The sequence below is a fragment of the Pagrus major genome, chromosome 11 (assembly GCF_040436345.1).
Source record: "Pagrus major chromosome 11, Pma_NU_1.0".
Lineage (NCBI taxonomy): Eukaryota > Metazoa > Chordata > Actinopteri > Spariformes > Sparidae > Pagrus > Pagrus major.
This window is the reverse complement of record NC_133225.1, coordinates 10,972,676-10,998,435: the sequence shown is the minus strand read 5'-3', so window position 1 is coordinate 10,998,435 and position 25,760 is coordinate 10,972,676. Positions and strand designations below refer to the sequence as shown.

The 25,760-nt window shown below is 41.9% G+C and overlaps 1 protein-coding gene across 1 annotated transcript; it reads right to left on the bottom strand.

Moving 5' to 3' along the window:
• Window positions 1–9,431: 9,431 nt before the first annotated feature.
• Window positions 9,432–25,537, bottom strand: hapln4 (hyaluronan and proteoglycan link protein 4). Its single transcript, XM_073476409.1, has 7 exons — window positions 25,526–25,537; window positions 17,323–17,440; window positions 13,782–13,971; window positions 12,950–13,122; window positions 12,719–12,834; window positions 12,148–12,334; window positions 9,432–9,876 (listed from the first exon to the last, which is right to left on the bottom strand). Exons 1-7 carry the CDS (start codon window positions 25,535–25,537, stop codon window positions 9,485–9,487), a joined length of 1,188 nt encoding a protein of 395 aa, XP_073332510.1. The 3' UTR covers window positions 9,432–9,484.
• Between the last annotated feature and the right edge of the window lie 223 nt (window positions 25,538–25,760).

Here is a 25,760-nt window from a genome sequence, read left to right as displayed (position 1 = left end):
GGCATGAGTGAGAAAGAGTAGGAGGAGGCGAAGGACAGAAAGGAGGAGACAGAAGAGAGAGGGATCAAAGCTAAGAGGGTGAAAGTGGAAGGAGAAATAAAGAACGAGATTCTGTTTTTGGCAGCAAACAGTTTGTGAATACGCCTACTGTTGTACGGTCTAACCTCCGAGACCTTCAGTTCACCTGAACTTCCTCTGATGAGTCCTCTCTTATCAATGGCTGGTTTCATCGCCTCGCAGCACTGTCTCCTGTAAAAACACAGCCTCCCCTCTCTTTCTCTCTGCCTCGCTCTCTCGTGCCTCTCATCTCCTTTGATATCCGACTCATTTCATTATTATTCCGAAGCACCGGAAGAAGCCACAGTGCCGGGTTCTGTTTTCCGACGACAATCAATCACACTGAATATAGCATCTCTTTTACATCCTCTTCCTCTGTTGCTGGCTGCCTGACTGATGTTTTCGCTCAGCTCGCACTGCTCCAAGGACAGCGCTCATTAAGGCTGCTTAACGGGTTTCTCTTAAATTCACAGCCGAAAATGACCTTCAGCTCTCCTCTGTTGCTGTGCAGCAGTGACAGATTTGTTCCAGCCACTTGGAGCCACACTCCAAACAATCACTGACATTATGTCCTGAGACCTGAAATGTTCTGTCCCCCGAGGACCAGCATGCACTTGTGCATAAGGCTCACATAAACATACTCAACACTTTCTTGTAATAACCAATGAAAAGGCTTAAAAACTTGCTATTTATACTCCAGATTTGTCCCAATCCCTGTCATACAACTTAGTTTTGAGATGAGCAGATAAATTAGAGGCATGCAAAGCCCGCTCATCATAACCTTGTTCTTGGGTCGATATCAGGCTCATCTGGCAGGCATGGCCAATCGATGGGGATCTCTGGTATTATCCTGCGTTATCTCCTAATGCCGCTGCCAAAGTTCAAGAAGATTATGAAAAGCAACAAGGGGTTTAGCATCATCTTAGGCCTGGCAGTCTCTTACTGAACCTCGACGCCGCTCCGACTCGTTTCCTTCCAGAATTACTGTCTGTCTTTATCTCACACATACACATAAGAGGCTGCAGGCGAAGGCACACTTCATTTTTTCTCTCTCTCTCCACGAACGCACACCAAGCCGCTTATCCAAATAAAAAAAAAGGATTAATATGCATCTTAACCCCGTTTATCTTCCTCATCTTTATAACAGCCAGGTTCAGCTTCACCCATGAATCTGCATTCACGCCAAACCTAATGATGGCAGCGCCTCGGCTCACTTACAGCTTCTTTTGTTTTTTACTGTCATACGTGTGTCTGTGTGTCTCTGTGTGAGAGTCTGAACTGAGAAGCAAAGCCAGTAGACACATCAGGCCGGTCCAGGTCTGTCATACACCATTGCCCTCTCATTCCGCTCCACCAGCTGTGTGTACTTTGTGCAGTGTTTAGTTACATGATCCCAACTGATGATCCAGAAATCTGGCTTTACTGAGCTGCTTTTAACTCATCCTTCAACACAGGTGGAAAGTAACTAAGTACATCTACTCCAGTACTGTACTACTACTTGCACTCGGTACTTATACTTTACTTTACCTGAGTATTTCCATTTTATGCAAGTCTAATGGTCAAAGTAGCTGTCAACAGTTACTTTTCAGATCAAGATTTTACGTAAGATCATAACTTCATCATAACCAGTAGTGGAAGAAATATTTCGTCATCTATAAGTAAAAGTATCTATGTAACAGTGTAGAAATACTCCATTAGAAGTCAATGTTCTGCATTCATAATCATAATTACAGTACACAAGTATTGTCAGAGAAATGTGCTTCAGGTATTAAGTCAAAGTACTGATTCTGCTGTAAAATGGCCATGTAACTTAAACATTATTATGATGTATTGTATATGAAATACTAGAATACAATGTGTAATTAGCATTTTGCTAGCTAGTTTAGTTGAGTGGATATCAATCTATGGGTTGGGCCCCTCCAGAGGGTCACGAGATCAATCTGACAAAGACATATTTTTAAACTTTTATCTAATCTTTGCTTTTTGTGAACTGTTGGATAATTTTATAATAATAAGTTCTTTAAATGAAACAATCTACTTTTTATAAGGGGGTCACCAGAAAGGTGTAACATGATTTAATCTTAAGGATTTATTGTATTTTAAACACCTTTCAAATAGTTTTATATGTAAAATCATGCACTGTAGTAGAGTAAGTAATGTAGTCGTGTAAAAAGTATAATATTTTCCTCTGAAGTTTAGTTCAGGGAGACCATTTAAAATAAAAATAATGTTACCTGAATGAAACTGTGCACACACAGTTATCAGTCTTTGAAGGTGTCACTGTTCGCTCCACCTTGATCAATACAACGGTAAAATGCTACGTACACATTACTGTACATTTAATAATAATCCAATACATAGTATCATATTATAAAAATAGAGCTTTTTGCATTGTGAGAAATTTTAAACTAATTTGCAACTAACTCATTTGGAGCGTTTCAGTCTGAGGTTTAGTTCTTTTGGGCAAACTGTGTCAACACCACAGTAGCACTCAGGTGCAGAGCAAAACAAACGAGCCGATATCGCCTAGACAGGTTGGTCTCGGTTCGCCTCCACTAAATCTGCTTGTTTACAGTCAGAATGCAAATGACCCTTCTGTCCGAAACAACTGGCTCATGCATTGCCTGGCGGGAAGCTCATATCTTGAATCGGAACAAAGCAAAACGAAACAAGCTGAATTTTCACATCTTGGAGTCAGAAAGACGAGGGGAGCTGCTTCGTTTTGCTCTCTGGACTTTACAATTATCTATACAGCAAGCTGCAGTGCAATGTGGGAAGCCTAATGAGCTTATGAAATATTAACTCAGAAAGATGTGAGATAGCCACTTAACAGGAAGTGTTACCGTATCGACACAACAACGCTGATCTATCTCACTAGTTTTCAAGGTCAGAAGTTTGCCTCTTCATGCCGGCTTCCTCGGGGAAGTTACTTGGAAGTTCCCTGAAAGATGAAAGTGCACACAGGCCATGAAGTGAATCGTAGGTGTTGTGGGGACTGGGTTTTGTGACCGAGGTGAGATAAGGTTCAGCGGTTTGTGTACTTCTCCAGCCACTCTATTCCTTCTCTCCCCCTGCAGGACCACAATAGCTCACTGACCAGCCAATTTCTGCATGCCAGTGCGGGGTGAGTCTCGCTTCATTCCGGTATTCATTCCTGACGTTTCCTGCCTCTCCCCTCTCTTTTTCTCTTATCTTTCTGCCTTCATTTTATTCCCTCAAACCCCTTTTCTCCCACCTATCTCTCTTCCACACGTCTTATTCTCTGTGTTGCTTTTCCCTGCCCGCCTTTCACTCTGTCCTTCCCTGTGACTTTGTGTTTCTGCTGAGGCTGCCTGCTTTCCTTCATCTCTCTCCTCTCTCACACACACACACTCTCTCTCTCTCTCTCTCTGTCTCAGAACCTCATTCTCACACAAATGGTTTGAACTGTTTCATTAACCTCCCGCTATTCTCTTTCGACCAAATCTGGGATCGTTGTAAACCAGTGAGACTCCCTCCCCTGATGTGTGAGTGTGACAGCTCGCTACCAAAGCGTGGAGCTAATAAGGAAGTTGGAGGCTGGACTGTGGTGAAAGTACAGCACACTTTTTATTCAGAGGCATCTATAGATGACAGAGCACAGACTCCCATTCATTAGCCGCCTTGCGCTCCATCAGATGGTTAACACTTTCAATTAACTCAACACTGCTGCCTGTTTAATATGCCCCGTACTCCAGGGGAAACCTCTCACAATTTGGCCAATTACCCATCTCTGCAAAGCAACCGCTTTCAATGCATAATATGTATCAGATTCAGCAGCAGCATGGTCCAGCTGAATTACACAGAGAATGCATGAGGCATTAAGGGAGATCATTTAGCGAGATGGGGTAATTTCAGAAGCTATTTCCCGTGGGCTAATTTGGTGTGGTTATGGCATCTGTTGGTGCGTTCAATCATAACAATGTTGAGGTCTGACACAGAGTAAAACTTAATTCCTTTGGGGATAATCACCAAGCGTTGCATTGCCCACATCTTAACATTAAAGCATATTTGTCGGGATGAACAGAGGAAGGATTTCAGCAGTTTCCAGAGTATAATGAGGACACTATTATAACATTAATGGGCTATGGATCAATGAATCTATTGCAATGAGGCTACGAGCCAACATGCCTGTGGCTTTATGTATGCTGGGGGGGAAAAGAAGCAAATATTCAGATTTTCTGTATCAAAACCTCACTATCTGTATGTTTTCAAGGCATAAATGAGGTGGAAATCGGGCGTAATCCCAAAAAAAAAGAAAATTCTGTCACTTTTCACCCAAATGCCGATGGAAAGTCAGGTTAAATTCAGTAGTCCGCAAAACATTTCTGGAGCTCAACAGCAAAACAGCATTGCAGCATTCTCCTAAACAACTGAAGTAGATGGAGACTCTCCGGGAAGCCTAGACATCCCAAATGGATTTGAAAAGATGATATTAACACCCTTGACGTGTGATCGAGCCTTTGCACCCACCTCAGACAGGCTGCATGCCAACGCTTTTAATTTAGTAGCTACACTGAAGCTTTCGGCATAAAAAAAGGTGTAAATAACATCGTTTCAAATGAATTTGGGATCTCATGCCTTCTGGAGACTTGGATTACGTCAGACGTATGGAGCCATTTCATGCTTGGTTTTTTCATCTACTTCAGTTGTTTAGGAGGATGCTGCAGTGCTGTTCCACTGCTGGCTCTGAAGCTCCAGAAATATTTTGTGGACTATGAAACTTCACCTGACTCTCCATTCGGTATAATAACTGAATTTTAATTTTTGGGTGAACTGTTCCTTTAAATTTAGTTGTCTGTGATAAGTCTGTGTTTCATTTTTGTGCGATATAAATCAGGACTGTGTGGATGCTCTTGGCTTCTAATTATTAACTATGAAAATAACCAAAATACTGTATGTCTCAGTGTGGATGTGAGGTAGACCACAAGATGGTGCTGACATGGAGAATAAAAAGTGAGGACAGATGGAGACATGTGAAGGAAACACAAGATAGTGTGATTGCTGAATGATATAATTAACCTGTCAGATGCTTTACCCATCTTTTTTTTCCCATGATAAAGCTGTGAAACACCTTAGACAGAGCGAAGTCTTGTGTGTAGTTAACATTCTTCACTTACTGCAGTTCGATACAAAAAAAACCAGCAGCACAAATTGGTGTCGAGTTGTTTCTTCATTTGAGATGAAAACCTCATCAAATCAATGTTTTCTCTTTACTCCCCCAGATTTTGTTATTATTGACTCAAGGCTGTCAGACAAGTTTGAGACAATTTTAGTTTTAGTTTTTTTTTTTTAACTTTTACAACTTAAGTTACCTTATTTTGCCTTGTAAACCTAACGACCTGTGACAATCCACAATCTGGGCATACTGCAAAGTTGAATTTAGGAAATCTATGATGGGTTTCATGCAAAATAAGACCTCCAATAATGTTGCAATCAGTACGGAAACTGGAAAAAAAACACAACAGGATGGTCATTCAAGTTGGAAACAAGATCCACCAAGTCCAACGTCACTGACATAACACGTGATGTCACGGTAAAATGCTGCCGATCACAGTGAACAGTAAGCAGAAATACATATCCTCCGGTCTCTTGATGTTTGCTAATCAGTCCCTCTAGAGATACTTGTACATCAGCCTGCTGCAGGCGATTGTTTCATGCACTGGGACGTATAAAGATTGAAAGTTGGGAATACCAACTCAGAAATATCAACCTCAGACTTGCAAAGGATTGCAGGGTAAGGTTAAGAAATGCTTTTAATTTATCCAAATAAAGTCTGTGGCTGTGTCCAAAATCATTCCCTTTATACTCTTAAGCACATTAGACCATATATACCCTCCAGACTATACTACCCTTCAAAGCCAAAATGCAGTAACTACCAAATTTAAGACCAAAATGTGACATATGGAGCCATTTCATGTGTGTTTAGAGGCTGCTCCTGAACCTGCTGGTCCCGAACCAGAGAGCCCGGTAGCGCCCCCCAGAGGGAAGGAGGGCAAAGAGTCTGTGGCCAGGGTGAGAGGTGTTGCTGATGATGCTGCACATTTTATAGATGTGAAAAATTAACAGTTGTGTGAAACTACCAGTGTGAGTGAGACAATGTTTAAGTGTCAATAACAAGATGACAATGATTAAGTGTCAGTAACTTCACTCTCAGTCTCAAGGGTCTGGGAATTCTGCATGTTTGCTCAATAGACCGTAACCGACACACTCAAGTGGAGAGGAGTCTGTAATTTTCCTGCTATGAGAAGTCAAAATGTCTACTGTCGTAAAGGTTTATAAGGATGGCAGAAGTGTCATTTGTGAAAACAGTGAAAGGAAACTAGCAGGAAAATCAGGGAATCATCATCAGTCTGTGCAGGGAAGAGGTCTAATCGAGCATAATCACTTCTATCTCTGTATTTGACTATAATTAATCCAATCATTCTGTATTTTCTGTAGCTTTTTCGTGACTGAACGCCTCTTCTCTGCTTTTATCTCCGGCTTGTTCTGTAGGCCCCGACCTCTGTCACAAGCTGATAAATGAGTGGCCGGTGAAAGCCATCTCTTTGTATTTATTGTGTGGCAGCACTCTGTTGTTATAGGTTCATCTAATTTCATTTCGTGCTCAAAATAATAGGCGACAAGGAACTCTGATGAAATGAAGACAGCCCTGTCATCTTCAGAGCCGTCTCGTTTAAAGGGTTCAATCACTTGTCTTTCAGCGCCTCCATCTTTCTACCTGTCCGCCTTCTATCTCGGCGTCTTTACGTTCAATGTTTCTGTAGTCGTTGAATAAAGGGAGCGTGAGGGAGCTTTAATCAAGGCCAATACCTCTCTAATGTTCTGTCTCATGAGGATTTTCTACTGCCTGGTCTGTTGAGCTCACCATCTGTGGAATCTTTGGCCCAATATGTAGCTACTATTACCGTCAATAATCCTGTTAACAAAGGCGTTCTGCATACACATCAATTCTGGTTGCCAGTGCTGGCAGTCAAAATGTGAAGTAGCGGCTGCTATTTATGATGACCTTGCTCTTACGTAAGATGGAGTTAGCCGCTAAATACCAGGCAAAGTGAATTTCAAAAGGGTTACCATCACAATCCTGAGCACATAAAAAAACATCTAAATTGCTTCAGTACTGAAATGCGGAATACATAATGCACCATAAATTATAAATGTCACAGTGCATCAAGCAGGACTTTGCTTATTAATTTAGTGGATGTGACTCCATATTCACGCAGTAGCACAGACTAATGGGGCTGGTGAGAGTACTCAGCGAATCATTAAAATCATCAACTTTGATCATCGAGGTCATTCTGGAGCCTCATTTTCCCTTTGAAAAATCACAAAGCTGACAATATTCAGCAAACAGTCAGGATTTTTTTTTTTGTAATTGCTTAAGTTCGTCATTCACAGCAATTATTTCATGATGTTGGACTTTCAATGAACTTGACTTCAATTATATGCTGCCGGTTGCTATGGCGATGACATGGTTTGTTCTGTTGTGCTGGCGAAACACCAAAATGCTCCCACTCAGAGCCAGGTTCACTTCTCAGCAGTATCTCTCGCTGGCAAACAGTCGAACACACGAGGCAGAGCGAAGCACACACACACTCCAGACTGAAAACATTCATCACTCACCAGCTGTGATTCCTGCTCACATAATTGTTATATGACTGTTAATTACACAAAGGTAAAAGCGCCACGAGATAGATGACTACATCTGCTGAGTCTCGGTTGACAAAATGCACTGTTTGGTGAGCACTGTATGATGACCCTCTGATGGCAGTGTACATCTACTGGTTGGCCGATCCATCTGTCGGTCCGACACTCTGGTCGGGAATGAATCATCTCAACAACTATTGGATGGATTGCCATCAGATTTGAACAGACATGAATACTGATTGTGGTGATCGGTTGACTTTTCATCCAGAACCATCATTTTAATTTGATCAATACTCTGATTTATAATTAAATACCTGTAAAACTAGTGACCAGGCCCACCCTGAGTAGAGTTGCTGCTTGTAAAACTCAGAACATCAACACATGTGTTGTGCATGTGTGGGAGAGTCGTGTCATTTTCAGTTAGCGTTAAGATCAAAATATGTGGTGCAGTGCGACAATATGTCAAAAGTTTTACTTAGTTACTGACACATACATAGGTTGTTCCCATAGCAACCCATTCAGATAGGGTAGTGAACACAAAAATCTGATCTGATCATTTGCAAATGCAAGTACATACAGTCTGCTTGAAGATCACATTTCCGAAACAAAATTGATTTTCCTGCAGTCTGAACATGGCCTTAATCTTGTTAAAGTGTGTATCCTCTACATGCACTGCTTAGAAACACTGCATGATAACACATCAGTGTGTGAATGTTTGAGCTGTGCTTGTCCATCCCTTCGAACTCATCAGACCATTCAATGACCACTTGTGTACAGCGTATGGAAGCAAGTGCATTTGTTAAACCTCTACTCTCATTTAATCAGTTATATATAGAAAGAAAAACAGCATCCAAACACATGTTGTTCAAATCAACTCTTTCAAGACATTTATTTTTCTCCCAGAACATTCATCCATTCTCCAGTGGCAAACTCCGTAATAAAGGTGGAAGGTTAATAGTGCATTGGAGGCCCAGGTAGCTTAGAAGTGCATTATGAGAGGTAAATAGCATTTACTGTAGCTTTGTATTTCTGCTTATTCAGCCTCAGCCAAGCAATACATGCTCGCTCAAGTCTAAGCTAGGATGCTATCATAAAATAAAGCCCTATGTCTTTAAAGTGCAAATATTTTGGAGCTAGTGCAGCATTTACTACTTAGCCTGTTCAGCTCTGATGATGAGGTTGCCAGGACTAGTTAATGAGAAAAATGGCTCACATTGTGCAAGATTGTTGCTAACCAAGCAAGACGATTACACTTGGTACAATCAAACCTTACAGGGCCTCTTGGATCTTTTCCCTACAGTCAGGCAGCTCATCCCGTCTCACCCAGTAATGATTGTGTTCACCCTGAAACTGGGATTCTGGCTCACACCCCTGCTGTGGCTCAGGAACCACAGCAGGGGCCAACTTATGATTCACCCACACACACACACACGTAAACAAGGATCCTCATGGCAGACCTCTCTTATCTGATCTGTGTGCCTGAGCGATGATCAAGCTGCTGTCTAATCTTACCGTTTTCCAGCGACAGATGTGCTAACAGAGTGACTCCTTAAGATGATTGACTGACTGGAGACGAAAGGAAAATCACCCTAATAAAGATGTCAGTCTCAATTTTACACAGCCTCGCTTCTTCTCTCTGGCGAATCTGAAAATGAGTACATTATGTCTGTGAGCGCTTTACTTTAAAAAGCGATGAATGGAGTCTGGCTGCTAGGCGACATTTGTTGTAGTCAAATCTAAAACTGCTCTCAGTCTTTTCACTTTAAATCACCCTCGTGGCATTCATTGGGATGCTGTTGCTGCTCTTCCTCCTTTTCAAACTGTCTGTCGGGCTTTTTGTCGTTTCATTACCACCTGCTGTTTCCTCCTTGTTTATGCGGAAACAGTAGACCCCATAGAGGCGGAATTTTTTATCAGGGAAGCCCAGGTGTCGGACGCCGGGCTGGGATCCTCCACAGCGAGAGCGAGGGTTGACTATGGGGTAGCGGATGCTGCCATCCTCCAGCCAGCCGGCTTCACAGCGGTCCAGAAGCTGGAACTTCCATGCAGCGTACAGCTGACCCACTTTGGCCACCGCTGAGCCGTCTCGAATGCAAGCCTTCGTCGCCTCCGCATAGTTCACCTTCTTAAAGCGTTTGAGGAAATACACTTTGCCTGGGGGGATATAGAGGGAGAGGAGAGGAGAAGATCTTTGTTGTAAGAGCATGTGAAAAGGTGAAGGAAAACAGAGCAAGTGCATTGTTCAGGAGGGCAAACGGAAAGAAAGGGAAGTGAATAAGAGAGCGAAGCCCCAGAGACAAGCCGAGCCCTGAGGGGAGATATTCTCAGTTTTCCTGGCATCTCTGTCTGATTGTGTTCAGAATATCAAATCACTCCAAAAACCGTCTGGGCAGCCGCTCAGAATCGAAAAGGCAACACTCTGTCAGCGGACGGCGCACTAGCTCAAAATTACTCTTAAAACGCTTCCATTTTTGCTTTCATCTCACCTCTGGGGAGACTTTTTACCTGGCAGTTTTAAAGAAATTGCCATCCTGATTGGCTGAATTGTTTGAACTGGGCTGAATCATGAGGTAGCTTCTTCTAAGAAGGGGGCTAAAAGATAAAAGAGCTCCCTAACCGAGAATAAAGAGGTTGGTGATTTCTCCAAACAAAAACTGCCATCATGAAAATCATGTTTGCAGCCTCAGCTCTGCGCTTGGTTCAGCTATTGATTTTATGCTTGTTTACGTGACTGCTGCTATTAGAGAGGCAGAATATTGTCTCATATTTCCCCAGGGGACGCTCAGTAAATGCCTTCCAGCTGGACTGAGCAACGGCATCGGTCATGACCACGGCTGAAACCTCCTGCCCACAACAGACTGTCCGCAATAATTAACACACAGGGGAAGCCATGAGCAATCGTTTTAGGCTCCTGTCATGCACCCTTTTTCTCGCTGAAGAAAAGCACAGGGACTGCTTCTTTTTTCTTTGTTTTTTTTTCACAGTGCAGGTGAGACTATCCTAATTGTGTTTATGATTGAAATGAAAAGCACTGCCTTGTATCTATCAAGTTTTTAGAATGTATGAAAAGTTTTGAATTCTTATCCGAACTTCAAAGAGGCACCTTGAAGGCAGGCTTGAGGACGGGTTTTTTCCAAACTGAATTGCTTAAAACTCCATGAACCACTGGTGCACTGTGTGTCACAATGTTTTAAAGGAGTGGGACACTTTGGGAAATATACATGTGTTTGTTTTCTTGCTGAGCATTAGATGAGAAGATCAATGCCACTCTCATGTGCGTAGGGGAAATATGAAGCGAGCTGGGCTTAGTTTAGCATAACAAAAGGGGAGCAACAGCCTGACTAATTAATGTGTTTTATCTTTTTTTGTTTAAGCCACACAAAAATGGCACAAAAGAGTCAAATCAACACTTTGCCTGCAAAGAAAAAAGGCGCTTATTGTATAGGTTGACATTGTGAATGAATTAGACAACTTTGAGCATGCAGGTCAGCTGGCCTGTGTGCAGTATGATATGACAATCTTGATTGGAAAAGTTTGAAGTCTGTTTTTAGGTCCAGCATGTGTAATTTAGTGGGATCTATATGCAGAAATGGAATATAATATTAATAATTGTGTTTTCAGTAGGAGTGGGTTGTTCTCCATGTCAAACCGCCATTTTTAGCGGCCACCATAGTGTCATAGGTCAGGCAAGTTATTCAGTTGGTTGAAATCTGAAACCACACCGCTAGATCCCACTTATTCCTACACACTGGACCTTTAATTATCAGTGCTTCAATATTGATTATTAAAACATGGATTGCTGGTATTCTCCACAATCATTGATTTCAATTTCAATAATCAAGTGACAGAATAAAAGCTGTTATTGCACCTTTCTCTTCTCATTCATGTGGACTTGCTATGACTACAGGACTACACATAACTTTCATGACGCAAGCAACTAATCCAGCCTCGACTTTCCCAAGTTTGTTTGGGCTTGTGAACCTGGAGGTGGTGTGTGTGACGGAGACACTAGCAGTCTCTGTGGGAACGTGATGTAAATCAAAGAAACGGGAGATGAAAGGGGATGCACACATTGAACCCAGAGAACACTGTGGCCCTAGCAGGGCAGAATCAACGCAGCCTGATCTAAATCCAATGGCCTTAGGCCGGCGAGATCATAGGCACAGATCAGAGACGTGGGCCTAATTTCCCCACAGTCCAACACTGATGATATATCCTCCTTCTATACAGCACCACAACAATCCAGCTCCGTCAGCGTCTTGTTCTCTTCCACTCATGAGCCACAGATGCTGGAAGCTCAGTTGGATGTTTATATTTAGCTGTGTGATCATGTAGATGGACTACAAAGTCTTTCTGATCTTCAGATACAGACACGCATGTGCACACAGCTGAGCCTGCCAACCCACATCTCTCTCTGTTCCTCACCGTTGAGCTTGGAAGTGAAGCAGAAACAGTCATAGCGCTCATCCTCCTTGTGCCTGTAGCCATAGTTACGAACGCCAGCGGGGGTGTCCTTGCGGCCGCACTGGTCTCTGGGATGAGAGATAGGGTACTGGACTGAGCCGTCCTCCAGCCATCCAGCATTACACCAGTCTAGCCCTTCCAGCCAGGCCTGCAGAGGGAGATAATGTAGGTTAGTGAGTCACACTGAAGGATTAAACACATTATTAAGAGCGGAACGAATTTGGTTTATCTCTTCTGACATAACTTCATTACTCTGGACTTTCATGCATATGGCTTTTTAAAACAGGAGGAGGGACCTGCAGTAAAATGTCTGCTCTGGTCATATGCATATTCTTAATGTTAGACTTAGTGCCGCTCTAAAACAGTTTATGACTGAGGGTTGTAGAAAGCAAGTGCATTGCTATCACTAGAAGAGTGGCTCTAAATGAATGTATAAATGAAAAATACATCCTTAGTAGTGATCTGTGACTGTCTCTCTTAATCTGTCTCAAACATGACACACATTTGAACCAAGGGAGAGGCAGAAACTCACCTTGTGCAGTTGAGAGTGGGAGGCCAGAATGGCGTCCTGCTGTTTGCAGGCATCCTCCGCCTGGTGGTAGTTAAGCTTATAGCGCCCCTCGCGGGGGTAGTAGGGGAACACCACTCCTGCAGGTGACAGAAACAGGCCTACTGTTGAGTGTGATGTTTAAAGTGGATGAATTTCACTTCAGTCTCATGTGAACTGATCTATCTCTAGACAACAGCATCTTCAATTCCTGACCTTCCAGGTCGAGGTTGACGAAGCCTGTGTCGTCCTCCATGTCATTAGTGACTTCACACTCATAGCGTCCATAGTCCTCAAGTGTGACATTTTGGATGATCACTGAGGCATCGCCTGGTCCTGCCTGCTCCAAAAACACTCGGCCTCTGTACGATCCAAACACACGCTGCTGCCTGAAGAGACGTGACAGAAACAGTATTTTCTTTCACGACTATAAAAGTTGCTATGAGCAAAATAACTGAGAGATGCTTCAACTTAATAAATGCTTTAGAGTTGGACTTTACTTTATAGCCTCATGAAAAGAGCAATGTATTTTTATGATACGAGTGGGTTCACCAATAACGACCATGCCAACAATGTGAGTTCAAAGGTTTAATGAAATGTGGAAGTATTGGCTATTGAGGATGGCTGAATGGATGTACGGAAGCAGAGGAAGTTTTGTCCGCTCTGGCACGGATGTGAATAGGGATGGGCAGAAGGAGGGATGAGGTCGAGAGGTAAATGAATGAGGGGGAGAGAAAGGGAGGGTGGACGGAGACAAACAGGAAAGGTGGGTTGAATAAGTAGGTTTGACAGGTGATTCGAGGTTTGATTGAGGCTTGTCCCTGCTCCTGAGCCTAAGTCTACTGCTTTTTTGAAAATACTCACATTATATACTACTATTGGATGTGTGCAAAGCATCTATAGTACGTGGCAGTTACAGTACATAACACCTATTTAATCAATCCAATCAACATCTATTGGATTGGGCCCTGCAAACTGAGAAACAGAAACACTGATTAAAACAACAGATACAAATTGACTGATTTAAAAACACAGATACAGATTTTACCTTCCAAGTGCCACAAAGACGTCCTCAAACTGCAGCGCGTCAGTCACTTTGGTCCATTTAATACGAATGCGAGCAGGGTCGGTGTTCTCCGGCTCATGGTGGAATCTGCAGGGCAGAGTGATGGAGCCACCGCGATGTGTGACCACTTTACCAGGAGCTGTCTGCACTATCACGGCTCCGGTGTCATCCTCTATGGGGAGAAAGAGAAGAGGGAGGGCCGCTTTATCAAAGCACTTCAGTGGTGAATGATAAATATCTGACATTTTGTTTAATCTTGCTGGCCAGCTTTCTCATTACTTTCATACTTTCTTTTGATTTTCCAAATGGGTGTTGATTGATGTCATATTAAACCTGAGGCTGGTAATGTTGTAGAAACCAGAAAGAGCAAGCTAACTTTTGAAAGCACTCCTCCAGGATACGTGTACACACACTGCAGCCTTTGTAAAAGCAATGAGGCAAAGTGCGAGTGGTTAGGCAGGTACATACGTAGACGGACAGGTGGGATGTCCAATGATTTTATACAGGCTGAATGAAATGATTGGACGGGCTCATGGAGGCCTGCAACCAAGCGCCTGGGAACAGCGATGAGCATTTAAGCGATAATGGCTAAACCATTTAATTAAGTCAGCTGATGCACACCAGCCCAAGGAGACATTTTTCCCATAAGCTTAAATTTGAAAGAAGTGGCTGTTAAACACTGGGTTAACTTTTTTTTTTCTTCGTCACAACCCACCACAAAATGACTTAATTCTGAGGGAACAAAACGTGGTGAAGTACCCTTTCAGTGCCCTTTATGCGTCCCTGCCCCTCAAACATCCTAAGCCCGCCACTGACGAGCACCAAAAATTGTTCTCCTTTTTTTGCCAGAGCATTTGATTAATTGAATGTGTTAAGACATTTTATGCAAATATAACAAAAATGCTTCAAGAATTACTTAACAACCCCATAATTAATTACTATATTATTGTGCAATAATAAAGGTGGTGAATACAAAGGAGTGCATGACGAATTTTTTCATTGCCATGCAAATATGTATAGTCAAGTCCTCAATGTTGCCGTAGGTAGGAGAAATGTAATCTGATTCTCTTTGTGAGGGGTTACCACGGTGAGATACCCTCAAAATTGAATCAGCTTCAGCTAGTACAGAGTGTGCTGTTTACTGGAGCTGTCACATTAGTACCTCAACATCCAGCATATCAAGAGCAGAAAAGCAGCTAACTCACTCTCCGCCCAGACCTGTCATCAGATTACCCACTCCAAATTTGAACTTCAACCTCTGCCGAGAGCAAATCACCATAAGACCTGAAACTAATGGAAACCGCAGGGCTGTTCTTCCAAATGGCCAATACAAGACCTAGTTTGCATGTTTGGCAGACATTCACTTAGACTCTGTTTGTGTGTATCTAGGCAGCAAAAGACTGAACACGAAACAAGTGTGGTTGAAACATTTAATGAGTGGCTGCAAGAGGTTTTCTGCTATGCTGTGACTAGATAAAGGCACCTACAATTATCCATGCCAGCCAGCAATTAGTCCTGTCAGTGCTTAGTGCACTCTGCAAAGTTGTTTATCACCAGCAGCCATGAAAGCATCAAGTGGTGTTTAATCAAAACTTTGAGCACACTATTTCCCAACACTGATGGCAACACTGCAACAGACAGATGTTCGGACAAACAACTCCATGTTTCATTAAGGAGACACCTTTTACAGACATCACTGGCAGTGGGACTGAAGTTAACAACTACCGCTGGTGTTTGCAGATAGGAGCGCCTGTGTGACGGGAGTTAGGTTAATGTGCATGTCTGCATGCATCACACTGTCATGGTAAAACTGGCAGATTAGAAGCAGCAGGCAGCTGTTAATTAGAGCAAATAGGTTCTGATAAATCTACGCTACCTGCCCAGCATCAGACAGACAGCTGGGAAAAAAGACGACTAGCTAGAAAAGAAACTTTGAAAGCTCCAGATCATTTTTCTCAGAAGTTGCTGGAAAATACAGGACTTAGATTTGCATATCCATTTGCTAACTGCTAATTAGGCTATAATGACTGCAAGAGAAACTCTTTTGTCAGGGCCATGCTTGTTGTGCAGTTATCCTCAAAAAATAATTATTACAACTTTAAACCCAGAATACATATTTTATTCCACCAGGGATCTCTCAATCAAAACAAAAGATGTAAGTAGTGTGGGATCATGGGAGTTGCTGTCTTCATTGCAACACCTCAAACCTAAACAACTGGATAAGTCCATTGCCAGTGACTCCCAAAATGACACATATGACCTCTAACAAAACATGACCGTTGCAGCATACCAGCTATACAGACTTACTGGACCTTCATCTACATGGTTTAGGCAGTAAAGCTACTTGGTTTGGTTTAGGCACTAAATCTAACTGGTTAGGATGAGGAAAAGATCTTCCTATACAGACTTTGTCGCTCTATTTAGCCGACTACTTCACCTGACTTCCTCCCTTGCTGCTGTAATAATTACTAGGGCCACAAGAGGTCACCACCCTACAGGACACGTAAACATGGGTCTTAAGAAGCTGCTTTCACAGTTGATTTATATGGTCATTTTTCTCATGAGGACGGGCTGCTTCACTGTGTAACACCCATCCATTACCTTGAATAAAATGATGGATTTCTCTGGTTTGAACATTTAGGATAATGTAAGTACACAACTCAACAAAATAAAAACCAAAGGTCTAATCATTTTCAGACATTTGAATACAGAAATATTACATATTATATATATGTAAATTTGTGTGATACTCAACTTTTATCACGTATGCAACTTTACACTTTCAATCTGTACTTTTCACTCACTACATCATTATTATCCAACGGCTGTAGTTGCTTTGCTTGATCTGCAAAGGAGCTGTAAGACTGTATTTACAAATAAAGCATATAAAGACCTCGTAAAATCAAATGCATATCCAGTCAGCAGAAAAAAGTCTTTTGAAGATATAGAAATGTAACTCTTTTAAATTTCTACATTGTAGATAATATGGACAGCCAGGTCTCATGCTGTTAATTAGCTTAATCCCTGATGTCATCAGTTTTCTTAGTAGTTAAAATGTTAGAGATTTATCAGAGTCCTCAAGTGAATACTTAGTGCTAGACTGGAAATTAACAACTTCGATAATGAATTAAAGTTCTCGGGTTACCACAGCATTGGCTTTGGGAATACTGTTTGAAATATTGCTTCAGTGCATGTTCCTGGACAGTTTCACGATCCTTCTCTGGACTCCTCGTGAGAATTTGAAAACCTGTGAGCATTTTCTCACTATTTTTCTCCTTTCTTTCTTTGGAAGGGTAAGATTTAACAAGAGCATTTTTCAGGTGTCATCTATATATAACACTAAATAAAATCATAAATAATAGAAACACTAAAGTCACCTCTGTAGCCATCAGTGTATCAGCCAGGTTTTCTAGAACATGCTGTAACAGCTATGCAGATCAGTGCAGAGTGAAGAGCTCCTGCCTTTGCTACTTTGCTACTACGACTAACTATAAGAAACAGGAAAGAAAAAAAATGTCCTTACCGAGCACATGCACCACCTTTCTCCTTCCCTTCTCTATGTCAGCAGGCAGGGACGTCACTGAGAGGGCAGAAGTCAGGATGAAAACCACAAAGGCCAGAGGCCACCGCTGCTTTGACAACTGCAGGAAGGGACACAACAGAGAACAGTGGTTACCACTGGTTTACTGAACATGGAAAAACATGATTGTAGTGCTCTATGGGTGCAATCAAAACCTAAAAAGGCTGAGGTGAAGATTAGCAAAGATACCAAGGACAACAGCTTCACCTCGGGGAGAAACAACAAATACCTTAAAGGCAACTTCAGTGCAAATATTCTGGTAGGACATACTTCACATTCATAATGAAGGTTTACAAATTAGCAGCAACATATAATATATCCCAAACAACTTCCAAAATCCACATCTGTCTCCTTCAAGTCCCGCAAGTGAACTCAAACTTTAGGTATTGGAATGTCGGCTTGATTGGCTGCTCAGTGAACGAGGCAAAAAGCAGCAGATAATTGATGACTTCAGCTTCCTCAAAACAAGAAATTAAGGTAAGCCAACTCGACTGTGTTTGGTTTGAGAGTCCCGCTTTTAAGCAGCAGCCTGCTATACATCCCAGTTTTAAAGTGCCAGCTGTGTAGCTCACAGTTGCAGTATGAAAGGAGGAGATAGGCCACACAGGATAGTCAAGACTTTAAGCTTGTTTAGCACTTTTTTATCTTTCGTGCCAGGTGCCAGTAGAAGGAAAAGAAAGTATTTGGAAGTTGTGAGGGAAACTCAGTAGCTCAGTAGAGGCCAGGAGTAAACAAAGAAATACATGCTGACAGAATAATCCTGACCAAAACTGGTGTCTGTTGTGCTTACTGTGCATATTAAACATACACAAAGAAGGACGTAAAAGAGGCGACAACACATTTTGAAGCTCTCTCTCTCTCTCAGAGTGGTGATCAATGGAGGATCACCTTGCTGAAAAACACAGCCCCTCCTGGAAGTAACTGCTACTTATTCTGGTCAAGAGCTCATTATCTTTACAAGCCATCTGTCCTGGTTATGGATGAGTGGTAGCTCAAAACACTACAGTTGCAGACTTGTGACCCAGCATGTGACGTCCCCGGTGGTGCATGCGTAAATCCACGATGGATTGCAAAGGTGATGCTGCAATTTACAACCTTTCAACACACGCTCAGAGACATAGGTCTGTGTTTTACTTCAGAGTGGATAACATAATGGGATCAGCAGCAGCAGACTACAGGAGTCAAGTATGTGTGCTGCAGCTGTGTGCACTGCTAGAGGTCTGCATTGTCAGTGTCACCTGTGAATAATTCTATCCTACGCAACAGCACTGCTGCAGTACAGACCACCCGAACAGGCCCCAGTGAAGCAGAGTCACTAAACCAGCCACTTTACATGCACATTGCACATTATAAACAGCCCTGCTGCAATCATTTTTTTTCAAGGTTAGTCGAATGAACATTCCTGCAGCACAGAGAACTGCAGCAGCAGCAGAGCCGCACCAGCAGAGCACAGAAGTGAACTTACCATGGCTATCAGAACAGGATTAATGCCTGGATGAAGCAGACGTGTCACTGTGCGCGGTTTAACTCCTCAGCCCAGGCTGGATGTTGTTCTGCAGCAGCTCTCTCAGCCTCTCTCCCTCCCTCCCTCTCTCTCTGTGTTTCCAGTCCCATCGCTGATCTCTCGCACTGCAGGGGAACCACCGGTGTTTGTGGGTCCCGCAGTCCTCTGATGACGCAGCACACCACATTGGAGAAAGGAGACAGTCACAGCAATGATTTCACACTGATTTGTGCATTATTGAAGCCCATTAGAGTGTCACTTATCGGTTTGTTGCAGTTAATGCAGTGAAATCTTTTAACTTTCAGGTAGAACACTGCTGTTACTAAAGACCAATCAGGTGAGTGGAGGCTGTGTGTTGAGACTGTGGCTGCAGATTAAGACTGATGTGTTATCAAGACAGATGAAATTCATCCAAACAACTTCATGGCTGAGGACGAGCTAACACAGTAATACTTTCCTCTTCCTATAGAAACTGAGACTGTACAGATGACATCATTGTCACACAGTATATTTAGAGAAATACATAAAATATACTGCAACTTGCATGTAAATGTAGGTGAAATGTGAAACTGAGCCCCTCTTTCATTTTTGTCAGGAGAAAACAGAAGCTGGTGTTGCACAAAAGCCGTTTGTCCAGCTGTGACTTTGGTGACTGCATGGTGACTGCATGTTCTCACTCCAATTTTGGACACTATATGGTGATTATAGTGAGAAATAATTTATGTAAAGTTTTATGTTCTGTATCCTCATGTACCCTGAATGCTCTTTTTGTTGTTTGGGACCAGCGGTGGTGCAAACATCCTCTTAAAAGTAGCAATATCACACTATAAAATACTAAACGTCCTATTACAGTTATTCCAACTATGGGAAGATTTCGCCACTGCACACAGGATGACGTTACACAGATTTATATATATGTCATTCATATAGGCTATATAAGGATTTAAGTTTAACATATATAAAGGACCAATAGTAACTTTTGTGTATGCACATATTATTACATCAAAAAATATATATGATGACATTTTCATAATATTCTATGCATATATGTATCATTTTTACACATTTATACAAATACATATATGTTATATGTATAAGTAATTATATATGTGACACATATGCCAAAATATGTCATTTAAATACATAAACATGCATATTTGTTCAGGCTGGATATATATGTACATTTATGAAATTGCAATTTCTAACAGGTGTCATCTTTGGTTTGTACTCTTTCTTCCAAAGTCCCTTTTTCCAAAACTACAAATGAGTGATAATAGCATTAACATACTTACCATGAACTGACTTGTTTTCAGTGACATTGCTCATCACCTCCCACACATAAAGCTGTATTCATTGTCACGGCCAAATATGGCTACTTATTCATTCATTCATTCATTCATTCATTCATTGGGCTGACAAAAATGGTTTTGGTCAGGTTGTGATAGTAAGGATCATTTCTTTCTTTGATTTGCAGTGTTTCTCTTATATCTACTTTGTAATGAATCAGACCCTCCTCTCATCCACTTGACATGATGTGTTGGGACAGCTCAACATGCACAGACTGACAATAACTGACAATGTGTTCATACAAGTGCTGACTTTTGTAACATTACAAAAAAATAAATGGATCTAGTGTTTTTGTTGTGATTGTGGTTTAGGCTTCATCTACGGAGGCAGCCCAGTCACCAGAATAAAACGTTGGCAGTTAACATTTCTGCTATTCATACAACTACAACTACTACAAGACTTTTACATCGGGAACTAAGCAAGAAGGCTGTCAAACCATCCTACAACATTTGGAAGTGTGACACAGCACATAAACACTCTCACATGAGCAACACCAACACTCCCCCGTGTGCTGTCCAAGCAGAGTCAGCTAATACAACTGCTAGTGTCACACTTAACTGAGCTTACTAGCTACAATTAGCAGCAGTTAGTGTTCATCTTCTCGCTCATGGTCTTAGTTGCTTTAGTAGGTCATTTAGAGGCATTCAAATCAAATCAAATCAAATCAATTTTATTTATATAGCCCAATATCACAATCACATTGCTTCAATGGGCTTTACAATCTGTACAGTGAACGACATCCTCTGTCCTTAAACCCTCGTTTCAAGTGAGGAAAAACTTGCCATGTTGAGGGAGAAAAAAACCTTTTAACGGGGGGAGAAAAGAAGAAGATGTAATTCGTATATTAAATTGAGACTGTCTTTTCCTTATAGTCTTCCATAATGACATGATGACAGTATTACAACAATAATTATGGAGACACAAAAGTAGATACCCAGGATATTCAGCTGCTTCACTGACCTCTTTGGGTGAGCCAGTAAAGATTGGGTTCAACACAAGTGAGGAAAATGATCCCAGATGTAAGATCAAGCCTTTCCCTTTGCTGTGGGCACTTATAATGTGAAGCTTCTAGTATGTCAGAAAATGGTCGATAATGTGAAATCAAGATTTTAACTTGTGCAGACCAGTCAATGAATAAAGTGAATGTCAGTGTTGTCAAAAGCAGCTGCAGGGAGGCTGTTTGTGGACTTCTGCAGACCTCTTTATATTCACCAGTGGTGATTCACAAGGTGTTTAAAAACAGCATCAATGACATATCTGATTCTGAAGTCTCTCTCAAGCACCATATGGGCATCTGTTGCAGACTCCACAAGAGCCCTCAACAAGGATGGCTGTAAAATCAGAGAGGCCCCTTGAGATCACAGCGTCTGACAATGAGAGGAGACAGGACATTCAGCAGGAGGCAGCTGCACTTTGTGTTGAACTTGATCTAAAACTGCACTGATAGCTGCATTGTAACACACTGTGTGCTACTGAGATTCAAGTTGACTAGCAGCGTGTTGTAGAACAAGGAAATGCAGGCTTGTCAACTGCTGTGCAGCCGCTTGAGTTACTGCAGTCCGGTGCAGCATCACCGTGAGAGGAGGTTACCAGAGTTTAAAAGATCTGCCCAGGCTCTCCCTGGAGCATCAAAGACCAATCAGCATGAGCGTGAGAAGAAGAGGACGAAAGGTAAAAAAAATACTGTCGAAAATGAAAAGAAGCTGTGTTGGAGGGAGAAATTCAAGGCCAGCAACACTGGAGCCATGCTTTCCCAGTTGATTTGGTGTGTTAGTTAACATCATCTTCAATGATGTATTGATTACTCTAGAATTAATAGACACGCTTATGCCTGGCAGAGATAATGAACTGAGAAGAACCACTGGCCAGAGATGTCTTGCCGGTAGTGATTCAGTGGGCTTGTTTCTTTCAAGAAAGAATTGCTAAAATACATGGATTAACTATTTAGTGTTTGCATTTCACTAATAATCATAATATAGCCCAATCAGAATAAAAATGCCTCATGTAAGCACCTCAATGGGAAGAGACTAATCCAATTCAGTCCGATCTGAATTAATTTTCAATCAGATCGAGAGGGGTGGTTGTAAAGCTTTGCTAATCTAATCAATAGGAAAATGCTAATAGCGCCTAATAACCATGTCGAGGCTTAATCTGATTGCTTTTCTCTGGTTGGAATAAATATGTTCTTTCTGCGCATGTACGCCTCCCATGGGGGAGGTAACATTAGGTAACGCTGCTTCTGAGAAGGATGGAAATATGGATGTAGCAAAACAAAATCTATCTGTGGCCGAAACAACTCTTTTGTTTGGATATCTTAAAAGATATAAGAAAAAGAAATGTTTGAAAAGATGAATGAAGCCAGGATCCACCGAACCAGAAACACAAATAATGTTCCCTGGACATGATGTGGGTTCAGCTTTAAAATTGTATTAACAGGCAGAATGAATGAATGAATGTTTGAATTGAATAAAGTTAAGTTAAAAAATATCATTCTTATCCTTCTGCTTCTTTTATATTTTTGGCAGACTGGATGCTTCACAGTGGTTGGAGCTACTTAACACATGTCAAAAAAGTTATATTCTGATTAAATGCTTTGGGGCATGTCAATGCCCATCGAATCACTTTATTTGGTGTCCATGTAGTTAACAGTTAAGTTGAAATCTCTAGTCTTTTTCCATGTCCACTGGTGCACAAAAGTCTTCATCACAGATGCATTTTAGAGTTCAGCTTTTCCCTGGAGATGCATCAGTGGGCAGAGCTGTTAATGTTGGCCAAAGACCAATGAATCAAGTGGTTCAGTGTTAAACACAAGTTCACTGCTTACTGATATATGCAGATGTGTTGCCTGTTGAACCTGGGTGTGTAACAGCTAAGCGTACTGACTGCAGAGAACTTGAGTTATGTTGCCAACTGGAGCAGATCACGGCATACACTTACCTGACACCCACGGCTGGATTAACCCGGTCAGGATTTTTGTCCAAAATAGGACAACCCCCGCCACTACCACCACCTTTTGTTGCTGTGCAATTATGTATCATCCTTAAGGAATTTAACTAAAAATAAATAAATAAATAACACTGTGTACACAGTGAACCAGAGAATTTCAGGCTCCCTTAGGGCCTCAGGAGATGCCAACTTGACCTCACTCCAGCCTGGCTTCCACGTTTATTCAGTGAAAGAGCAATGTTTCACAAGTGGATTTGAGCTCATTTTTTTAAGCTACTAAGAAGTCCGTACTTAACAGCTGAGATAGTATTAGATAAAGAGAATAGCTACTATCTATGTATTAATGTGGACCCTCTTGACATCACTTAAACTGGAGTTATGTCATGGATTCATTAAAATACAAATTCAGAGGACATTTCATTTAAAAGTGGTACCTCCTCCAACACTGTGTGAATTGTTAAGTCGTGTTTTTCAGAGCTCGGCAGCTCTCTGGCGTCGGATGCACAGGCCGAGCAGACATCTGCAGCAGAGCTCCCCTGTGACTCCCATCATGGGATTACAGAGCTGTTTGGAGTGGCCACATTTGATTTAAAGCCTCCGTCACACACTCAGAATGCACTGCTAGCATGTGCAAGCAGGGCCGATGTCACACTTCAGCATGAAAAAGCTGCTGAGGGAGAGTGAATTAGATGAGTCGGCCTCTCTCTGTCTGTCTGCTGGCCTATTGCTCAGCGTAGTACAGGGGATAATTACTTATGAGTGGACTGCTGCTATTGATGGCTCAGGGGATGGAGGAAAGGGTTACACTGCACCGCTGTTATAAAAAGCTTTATCTAACCACGTAAATAGCCCCTTTTATCGCTGTCAAGAAAAAGCTGTGTGTCCATTTGAATGACTGAGCTGCATCCAAAGCTGTTGAAAAGGTTTGCCAGCATTCAGTATTCCTCAATTGAATGCATGGTGTGCCGATAATCAGCTTTTAATTTTGTTTAAACACATTAACAATGGTCTCTCTTCTCACTGAATGAGAGAGAAGCCTCTTAAAGACTGCCCGGTGGTCATTTCAGTGTTTGTTTATGCAAACAAAAGTCATTTGATGTCTCTGTAGAAGACAATGATGAGAGCTGTGGCTGACTATTTCCTGGGCCACCCACAGAGAGCGGATACACAGCAGCAGCATCACTCAGCAGAAAAGAAACAAAGAGGATCAAGAAATGTAACAGTAGAGGAAGGATGAAACGCTCGCAATTTGGGCGCACAGGATCAGACAGAATGCAGAATGGCAACGGCATGTCTTGTTTTCCTACTTAAGCCGAGAAAGAAAAAGCCTTTTTTTCAAAAAGGAGATAGGCTGGCAGCAGACAGCAGCAGTGTGAGTGAGTGACAAGAGCTGCTGTTGAAGTATACATTACCTTCTGCAGCACATCCTGGCCACTCAGCACTGAGTAATGATCCGTGGTGGCTCCCGAGGTGTCACGTAAGAAATAGAAAGTATTTTGTGGATTTATCAAGTCACTGTCTGACCTACTCTAAACCCCCGCAGTGTCTGTTTCACATGTGTGTGGGCTAAATATGACACTTAAATAACTCTCTGCAACATAAAACATATCTGTCTTTTAATAAAGACTGAGTAGATTGGTTGTGATATAATATTCAGACAGAACATGGAGCATTAACCTTAACTACACCGACACCTGTTATCTGCTTTCCTATTATTCGTCTTCTCTTCTGTTTGCACTTTTGTTGATTTAATGATAAGCTGCTATAGATATTTTCATCATCTTCACCGTGTCTCTCTTATCTGCCCACACAATATATAAAACCTCAGCAGCATGCTGTTTCAACTGTCAAAATGTCTTGTTCTTGAGAAAAACCTGGTTATTCATATCATTGTATATACGATCATAACAGTATCACCTGCCTGCAGGTGTGTCTTTGGCTCTCACCGTCTCAGTTATTCTACTACTGTTCAAGCGAGGACACATGAGGAGGAATACGTTTTATAAATGGCAGAACTTTTAGAGGAGAGGTTATGTCAGCTGGAGAGAAGTTTGAAACATCTTTATGATGTTACTTCACCTGATCACAAGGACAAACAGTTACTACAGAACAGCTGGGAGGAGGCTGGATGGGAATTAAATGTGAGTTTGATGGTGACAAAGGGGTGTGTGAGACCGATTTGACTTTGAGTGGCGCCCTCTGGTGGTTGCATTGCTTTAAATCCATACCAACGTGAAGCAAACCATAACCAGGATACTACAATGCTGTATATACTCTGTGTGAGGCTGAACTTACAGCAGTGCTTTCAGCTTAACGCTAACATCAGCGTGCAACAAGTATAACGTTTACCATGTTCGCCATCTTAGCGTGTTAGCATGCACAAAAAAGTGCTAATTAGCATTAAACGCAAGTATAGCTGAGGCTGATTGGAATATTTTTTTAAGTTTTGCTCACACTGAAATGTTTAATTATTAAATTTTTAAATCGAAATCTACAATTCATCCTGAGGGTTGGCGTTAAAGTCTGAAACAAACTTCAAGGCAATCCGTACAGTTTTGGGAGGGAAATTTCACTGAAAAGCACA